The sequence below is a fragment of the Lactuca serriola genome, chromosome 2, assembly GCF_051521515.1.
Source record: "Lactuca serriola cultivar US96UC23 chromosome 2, Lser_US96UC23_V15, whole genome shotgun sequence".
Taxonomy (NCBI): Eukaryota; Viridiplantae; Streptophyta; class Magnoliopsida; order Asterales; family Asteraceae; genus Lactuca; species Lactuca serriola.
Genome location: NC_136409.1, coordinates 205,486,959 through 205,496,593, shown reverse-complemented (window position 1 = coordinate 205,496,593; position 9,635 = coordinate 205,486,959). Strand labels below are relative to the sequence as shown.

The following is a 9,635-nucleotide window of genomic DNA, read 5'->3' as shown; positions in this document are numbered from 1 at the left end:
TATATATATATATATATATATATATAATGTTAGTTCAAAATTGAGGTCCAAACCATATGCCAAACCCTAGCATATATATCAGACAACCAAAATGCCAAGCCAGTCCAATTTTTTAAACTCCCATTGTTCTTGTCCATCACTATGACTTCCATCCGTTTGTTTGATTTTCTATGGTATAGACGTATATTATATATTATATTGTACAACCAAATTATTTATATTTTTCTTATTTTACCTTTTTCATTTTTTACTTTGTGGAATCGGGCAAAAGAATATTATACTACCACTAATTATTGGAGATGATTAAATATGAGATTTATAATGTATTGTGCGTTCCTTACTTGAGACATGAATCTAATGGGTTACCAAATAGAGAATTGATTAAACTAGGGTTAAATTTATCAAATCTATCAAAGTAGAAGGTCTTAGATACAAAAAATGGAAAACAAACGTCTAACAAGTGGTGCGATTAATTGAACGCCAGCTTCAGATCACCTGAACCACACAACATATCCATACACACAGACTGACGAGACTGCGAAACGCTGCACAGCCATCCTCCTCTGTCCCTCTGTCTCTCCCTTTCTCTCTCTGGAATTCTCGTATGCATTCACAAGAATAGTGATGAGCAATTCGAATAAAATTTCTACGCATTCGTCGTCGTCATCAATGGCGGCGAATTCGACGCCCACGGACAGTTCTGGTAAGAAGGTACGGAAGCCCTATACTATTACCAAGTCCAGAGAGAGTTGGACTGAAGAAGAACACGATAAGTTCCTCGAAGCTCTTCAATTGTTAGTAATTTTGATTGTTTTTTTATATATAAATTAATTTAATTGGCGCTTAACTTATCGATTCGATTCATAGTTTGATCATATGATTGGAAGTAATGAAGGAGGTATCCTTATCATTTCTGTTTGATTTGATTCATGATTTATCTGGAGCGTGGGAGGTTTCTAGCCTTCAATGTTTTTTGATTTTGATTTCATCATGCGTACCTTTAGAGTACAATAATTACTATTTTCGTGTAATATGGCAAGAACTGAAAGATGAGAATTGATAGTAGTTAATGATGATGTTGATACTAAAAAAATACTATTAGATATCTTAATTTGTAATTCAATTTCGAATTGAGTGATTGAGAAGGAATGTAAACGAATAATATAGAGTAGAATGGAGTCAGAAACTCCATTAATGTGTATTTCATGTGGCTAGTCCTTCTAATCAAGCAAGATCTGTTGAAATGAAGATTAGTAGTTACAAATCTCCTTATATCATTGTTTATGTACTTCACAGGTTTGATCGCGACTGGAAGAAAATCGAAGACTTTGTTGGTTCCAAGACAGTAATTCAGGTGCAATTATACGAGTAACTGAAAACAAGTACATATTTTAGCTTAATTACAAACGCAATTTATGTCCCAAAGTTTGAATTGATGCATGTTAGTAAAATAATGAAATTTTTCAGATACGAAGTCATGCCCAAAAGTATTTTCTAAAGGTCCAAAAGAACGGATCAGTAGCACATGTTCCACCACCTCGCCCCAAACGCAAGGCCACACATCCCTATCCACAAAAAGCTCCCAAAAATGGTTAATAATAAACATACTCTCACTTAATTTTATATAAACTTGAACTTGAAACCTTTTCTCAATTTGAGTTTAATTGTGGCAGTTTTATTGCCACTTCAAGCATCATTGGGCTATGCATCTTCCCTGAGTGGGCTTGCATCTGGATACTCTCCATGGGATCATGACACCTCCCTGCTTATGAGCCCATCTGGTCGAATCTTACCACCACAAGATGAAATTGAATATGATCTCCATGGATATGAAGGCGTTCATGCATGTTTGTAATCTCTCATCTCTTCAGTGTATATATATCAGGCATGTTTATAAAATTATACTCTATAAGATATTGAGACTTAGTTATATTGCATTTCAGCTGACACTGGATCAAAGGGGACAGGAAGGAGTAGTGGTATAGGAAGCTCAAATAGAGAAATGCCAAGTTCTGAACAAGGTTCTGTCCTCTATGGTACCCTTCTTCTTCTCCTAATTATATATGCATGCATGTGTCTATATATACATATGTAGGTATTTTTGTAATTAATGTTGTTTGTTTTTTTTTTCTTCAGGTACACCGGATTTCTCTGAAGTTTATAGCTTTATTGGAAGTGTTTTTGATCCAGAGAGTAAAGGGCATGTGCAGAAACTAAAGGAGATGGATCCTATAAACTTTGAAACAGTGAGTCATGATAATGAATTAATGATTAGATTTATTATTTATTTCAAGAAAAATTGCAGGAAATAATATATATATGGGATATATACACTTATTTTTTTACCCTTAATAGCAACATACTAATGATTTTCTTCCAAAACAGTAGTTTTTTTTTTAACCTCGAGAACCTGTAAACGGTTACCATTTTAATTTTTTTTTCACCTTTTTGCTTATGTGGCATCCAACCAATGATGATGTGTGATGTGGCATTACAAATTAATGCCAAATCAGCAATAAGCAAAAGTTTGAAAGAAAATGAAAAGTAGATTATTTTAGTAACATAGATATGTTGGATTTTATATTAACATATATAACAAAGATCCTTTATTAATTTGTTTTGGTTTGAATGTTTGAGGTGTTACTGTTGATGAGAAACCTGACAGTGAACTTATCAAGTCCAGACTTTGAGCCAATGGTAATTATCAATTATGTCCTTTTTCATGAGCCTATATTTATTTCTATTGGTTTGAATTGTTGTTCGATTCAAAAGAGTGAATTTACCATTGTGCCCTTGGGGTGGGTTTAGTGTAGACTGTAGTGTAGGTAGAGCATGTAGCATGTAACATGAATATTGTGTTAAGATGATGATGATGTTGGTGGGTGCAGAGAAAGGTTCTGTCATCATATGATGTGAATTCCAAAAGTATAGGAGTTTCTGCATGCAATGTTTACCAAGAATCAGAGCCATAATTACTATATATATGTAGTATGTCACTTTCCTTTGATCTATCTACAAACTATTAATTAGTTACTAGTTAGTTAATTATATCTCTTCCTTAAAACTAGAAAAGTATTTCTCATTTTTATATTTTTTGGATTTTTATCTTCCGTATCTAAAAGACTAAAACATTTGTTTTCTTGATTTAACAGAACTACAAATGAGAATGCATCATGCACAAAGATCAAGAAAGTCGCATCCCAAATATCATCGCATGTGAAGATGGTCATATAACTCATATGGTTAGTGCTACGTTTTTTTTTTTTTTTTGCATATGGTGCTTCTTCTTCTTGTATTTTTTTAATGTGATGATTTCGTGAGTTGTATATTTGTAAGAGTGGTGTTGCTACAAAAAGTAACAGAGGGAGAAGTAATCCATAGGATTAATAAATAATCAAAAGAAAAAAATTGTCTTGTAAACCAACTTAAATGTTTTTTTTTTTTTATTTAATGGAAAAGGAACTTTTCAAAGTGTCACCCACCCAAATGTGAAAGCTATAAAAACAGAATAGGGTATGAATTTTGAGACGGTAATTGACAAGAAACATGTTATATGATTTTGCACAATGATCCAAAATCAATTTACATCCTCAATATGTTTTTGAGACCCTTAAGATGATAGAGGTTGTAACATGGTTGATCCCTTAAATTGCGTAGTATTAACATTACACCACTGAATCCCCAATCCTTTGCTTTTAAAATGTGACAGTTATGAACCTAGATTGATAAAGATTTGTTTTTATAGATAATTATTATATTAAATAATATTATAAAATATGTTATTGCAATAATTCAATTTTGTCATTAGTTTTTATTAGTGCTGTATATGTATCCAACTATACATGATTTTAGTTGGGCCTATTTTGAGCCTTCTTTGTATAAGTCTATATCAAACCGTTGTAAAATTATATATATTGATGTTTAATGGTAGATACACGAAGAAATTATAATCTAATATGGTGGTATCATAACTTTTTTTCCCTAAACAAATAACTCCAACCCTTCTAGAAACTTGCACTTCTCACAATCGTCGGTCAGTCGATGACTCTTTTTCATCCTCCTCTACATCTTTTTACTTGCACTAAAAAAAACCCTATGAAATCACAATATAGACATTATTTCCCTTAACCCTTGATTTCGGACGACTTAATCATGATGCAAACACTTTGAAATCTCTTGAAACCAATTGCACTGATTTTCGTGTTCATGGTCACAACAATGGGACCAACAATGATCAAGCCACTTGCGGATTTGCTTAAGATCATCTCTGTCGTCAAACTGCGGATATACGAAACGATGCCTCATAATCTTCTGATCTTGAAAAGAAACTCTAGAACTCAGCAAATATTGATAAATTGGAGACCTGGTTTTGCGACAACAAATGTACATAAGCTATTCAACTTACAAGCCAAATCACGATCAAAGACTTTTTAATAATTTAATAACGACTTATATCTGGATCAAGGCTATCTAATACCAGGCTATCTAATACCTTCTTGATAATATCGATTCAACCATTGACGTAAAATTTTGTTTATATGATAAACAAATTGCCGCCAAAATACGACTACATATATACTTAAATAGTCTCATCCGTCATCGATCCTCTATCTCAACTATCTTGGAAACTAGATCAATGCTTCTCCTCGAATAGGGATGGCAAAAAAGCCCGAACCCGATGGGGAAACCCGAAACCCGATGATTTCGGGTCGGGTAACGGGTCGTTATCGGGTTTTTTATCGGGTTCGGGGCAGGGAGTGGGTTATCCTCGCCCCGCCCCGCCCCGCCCCGATTATATATATATATATATATATATATATATATATATATATATATATATATAATGCTCAAAAAATTTTGCTGTTAATTGTATGCGTTCAAATATAAAATACTTATTGTGGACAAATTTTTTAGTTATTAACAATCTGGTGTTAATGATCATTTTTATGTGTTTTGACGTATTAAACAAAACTTAAATCAAATAATTTTTAATATAACGTCCAGTTTATTTTATTAAAGTGATGCATCATGTTTTTAATTTAAAAGAGTTGCTAGAACATGTATATTTTATAAGACATTGGGGTACCTTAAAAGAGAATAAAGATTTCGTTATCAATTGTTGTAAACCCGATAAGATACCCGAAACCCGATGGGGAAACCCGAAACCCAATGGGGCGCCCCGATAAGATACCCGAAAGTTATCGGGGCGGGTTTGGGAATCCATGCCCCGCCCCGAACCCGCCCCATTGCCATTCCTATCCTCGAAGAACAACAGGTGACTCAAATTTGTCCTCAAGAATCCTCTCATTTCGATCAAAAACCTAAATTCTGTTCTCCACCTTGCTTGTACGGATGCATGTTGAGATTTCTATGGATTTGGATTTTATGTGAAGGACTATCAGACTTATCAACTTAATACTTCGACATGATAGTTGATGACTTTTATCCTCTTACATCTCCTTTTCCTCAAGTTTGTGTGTCACATAATACCTCTCTTTGGCATCAACAACTTGGACCTCTCACTACTAGAAAATTTTGTTTTAGCTACAAAAAATTACGCACGAATATATTTTGTAGGTAATTTCCATCAAATTTCTAACAAAACTGCGATAAAACAGAAATCCAACAAAATTCATACAAAATACTGACGAAATATAAGGTTTATTATAATTATATTATATTTATTATTATTATTGTATATTTATGTGTATGTCTATTTGTATATATGGGTATGTGTATGTACGCGCGCGCGCACACGCACACACACACACACACACACACACATATATATATATATATATATATATATATATATATATATATATATATATATATATATATATATATAGGGATGAAACTTAAAACCGGAAAACCAAAACCGTTAGAACTAGAATATATAGAACCGGTTCCGGTTTCGGGTTTAAGAATTGGCTTAATTTGGGTTCCGGGTAATTCGAGTTTGGATCCATCGGGTCCAGGTAAACCGGGTCTAAGAACCGGAATTGGTGTTAGGAACTGGAACCACTTTTAGGGGTTAGAACCGGTTTCTGTGATAAAACATGCATATCTCATTCGTTTTAAGTCAGATTGACATACGGTTTTTCTAACGTGTAGTTTAGAGTTTGTACATGATTTTAGACTATAAATTTTCCATTTTTAGTTTTATATTCATTAATTTACAGTTCTCCAAAATTGAGATATCAAAAGTGAAAGTTTTTAGTTTTTCAATTTTTTTGTATTATGTGAAAGTTTTAAAACATGCATATCTAATTCGGTTGAAGTTGGATTGACATAAAGTTTTTTTTTTTTTTCCAACTTGTAGTTTAGATTTTAGACTATAGTTTTTTGTCATTTTTTGGTTTAATATTCAATGACTTACATTCCTACGAAGTCGGGATATAAATATTGAAAATTTTCAACTTTTCAACTATTTGTTTTTTTTTACTTTGTATTCTGTAAAATGGTTAACACATGTATATCTCATTCTTTAAAGTCGGATTAACATGAGATTTTTTTCAGAGTGTACTTTAGAGTTTCTACATGATTTTAGACTATAATTTTGTCAATTTCGATTTCAAATTCAATGATTTATAGTCCCTCGAATTCGGGATATCAATATGAAAATTTTCAAAGTTCAACCCATTAAGTAGTATGTAAGTGCCAAAAAAATTCCAGTTTTTTTCAGGTTTTCCGGTTCTAAACCCACTTTATAGAGTTCAAATAATTAACTGTCGGGTATGCTTGTTACATAATGTTGATGGTGTTTGATTTATACATGTATTCGTAAGTAATTTTATTTTTTTTAGAATTTTAATATTTTATCTATCTTTAAAGTGTGTTGCACCTGTTGCATAAAGTGATAAACAAGTACCAGGACATGGTTCTCTTGGATACAAAACACTTCATAATGGGAGGTGGTGAAGTAAACAATAATATCATCCCTACATAATTATGAAATCTGCAAAGTTAGATATACATATTTATATTTAGAAAAAAAATATGCATGTTATCTAGATATATAGCATATTGTAAAAGTAGATGCAAAATTTTCATTTATATGCTAAAGTGTATTTGGCAATCTCATTGTGATATTTTTTATAATTATATGTTTACACAGCCCAAAAACTGTGTTCATAATAGGGAGCTAGTGAAGTGTCTACTTCTAAGGAAGCACTTAAGCACAAGTGCGTTCAAAAAGTGATTATGTAACTTACAACTATTAATAATTACCTCAAATGCAAAACTAATTTAACACTTTATGTAACTTACAACTATTAATAATTATAGTACATCATATGTTTGTGCAAAAAGATTGGTGTAACTCTTTATTCTGCTGATTTTAATGTTATAGGAAGTGGTTGCTTTTTGTTATGAACATCTTACCGTATATAAGTAAGCATTTTTATAACAAAAGTCTTGACCTCTAGATGCATTGATTACTATTATTGAATTATCTTTTTTGGATGTTTCTATATATATATATATATATATATATATATATATATATATATATATATATATATATATATATATATATATATATATATATATATATCAATCCTCCTTAATAAATGAAAGTTTTTTTTGCCATATGTCAATCTCTCATGAGTTTTTGACACTTGTCATTTTGTAGTATTTTTGAAATATATATTATCCACTTGTCAATTTTTGATTTGTTTCAATTTTTAAAATTAAATATATATATGTAAAGTATTAAATACGTTAATTTCTTTCTTATTTTAAAGTTGTACATTAAAAAATATTTTCAGTTTACACTTTAGTTTAATATTTTATTTTTTTTAAATCAACCCGTGTAATACACGGGTCTCACACCTAGTATATATATATATATATATATATATATATATATATATATATATATATATATATATATATATATATATATTGTTTGTTGCTGATTATATATTTTCTCCGTCTCAAATTAGTTGTTTTCTTTTGACTTTTGAAGTCTTTTTTCTTTAACTTTAACTTTAAATATTTTTATTTATATTATATATTACTTGATGAAACTTATAACAATGAAATGACATTTAAAATATAATTCATTTTATATTTTGCATCAAATATTATCTATCAAAAACAAAATATTTAAGGTCAAAGTTGAAGAATAATTACTTTAAAAGTCAAATGTGGACAATTAATTTTGAATGGAGGTAGTATGTATTTTTAGGTTAAGGAGTTAGGAACCCAACTTGAAAATGCGGAGATGGAGATAATTTTTATGCAACAAAAACAAGAAAGAATGGAACAACAATTCCTCAACTAGTGAGACAATTTGGTAACACTCGTGGGAATTCATTTTAGTTTTATTGTTGTAAACTTTTTGTTAAACATGTTGTTGAAGTACAACAGCCTAATTGTTTTGGTGTAGAATTCAATGGTAGTTGTCATTTCGGTGATGTATTAGATATTATGATATTATCTATCATTTTGTTTGAAGAATGAAATTGTGTTGAATTGTTTTTATATATGTTTAATATTATTGTGCAAACAAATTATGGAGTATTTTTATTTATTTTGTATTTTATAGATTTAAAGCGTTATTATCAACACAATACCTATAGAAAAATGCATCAAAACAAAGCTCTTTTGGAAAATAAACCCGCTGGAATTTATTTGGAATGGACCGTAGAAATTCCGTCGGAAAAAAGATTTGTAGGAAATCTGTGGGGAAAATTGTATTAGGAAGCTTTGTTGGAAATTTCCTACGAAATATTATGTCGGAAATTTGTTAGACACTTCGTTGGAAATTTGTAGGAATTGTGTTTCCCATGATCCTTTTTCCAACAAACCAATTTTGTTGGAAATTTGTGGCTAATCGTTGTTTCCTACTGAATACCAACACAATAGGTTATAGGTAACCTTTCAATTTTCTAGTAGTGAATGATCCACTTGGAAAACATTTTAGACTCCCGTTTGGTTACTTTCAATTATGTCGTTAACTTTCCGGTTGATATTTTTTTTACTATGATGTATGGACATATCATATTTCTAGTCTTAGTGGTTTAATATATTAAGTAATTTTTCTTGACCATTATTCACATGTTGTATAAGCATGTCCACTGAAATATAAATCAAATGTCTTTGATAGATTCCCACACTTTCATGTGTGTGCTAAAACTCAATTTGGGTGTGAAAAAATCATGTTGATTTGATAATATTGGTGAACGTGATAATCAATTCATTTACATGTTTTTTCATAAAATTCACACCTAAATAAGGTTTTATTGTCCTCGTATATCTGTATCAAATAGTACATTAGAGTTGATGTTTTGCAACATTAATAATGTCATTCACATTCTCCTATTCAATGCTCACCTCCCACCACTTATTCGGTCGAGGCATTCCTTAGATAATGAAACACCATTTTATCTTCTTCTTCGCAAACACACATCATTCTCTTATTTATGTGTTTTTGGTTGTCTCTCTTACCCTCACCTTACTACATATCACAAAATTACACCTCAAAAACTTACACCTCACACACACCCGTACATTTTTTTGCAGATCTCCATCCAAAATAGGTCTGACCTAGACGATTTCCATAGGGGACACCGTCTAGGGCGCATCATTCCAAGGAGACCAAAAATTTTAAGGACTATGTAGTATTAATA

At 31.0% G+C, this 9,635-nt stretch overlaps 1 protein-coding gene across 3 annotated transcripts; it reads left to right on the top strand.

The window, feature by feature from the left end:
- The first annotated feature begins 496 nt into the window (after nt 1-496).
- Nucleotides 497-3,424, top strand: LOC145088242 (protein REVEILLE 8-like). Of its 3 annotated transcripts, none has more exons than XM_079026502.1 (9): nt 497-794; nt 1,297-1,354; nt 1,468-1,591; nt 1,674-1,847; nt 1,944-2,021; nt 2,137-2,246; nt 2,638-2,697; nt 2,889-2,988; nt 3,153-3,424. In XM_079026502.1, the coding sequence occupies exons 1-8, from the start codon at nt 625-627 to the stop codon at nt 2,970-2,972; spliced, it is 858 nt and encodes a 285-aa protein (XP_078882628.1). In that variant the 5' UTR covers nt 497-624; the 3' UTR covers nt 2,973-2,988; nt 3,153-3,424. The 3 variants fall into 3 exon arrangements, with proteins under 3 accessions (XP_078882628.1, XP_078882627.1, XP_078882629.1); XM_079026501.1 differs by having other exon boundaries at nt 1,944-2,036; XM_079026503.1 differs by lacking the exon at nt 2,889-2,988 and having other exon boundaries at nt 1,944-2,036.
- The last annotated feature ends 6,211 nt before the right edge of the window (nt 3,425-9,635 follow it).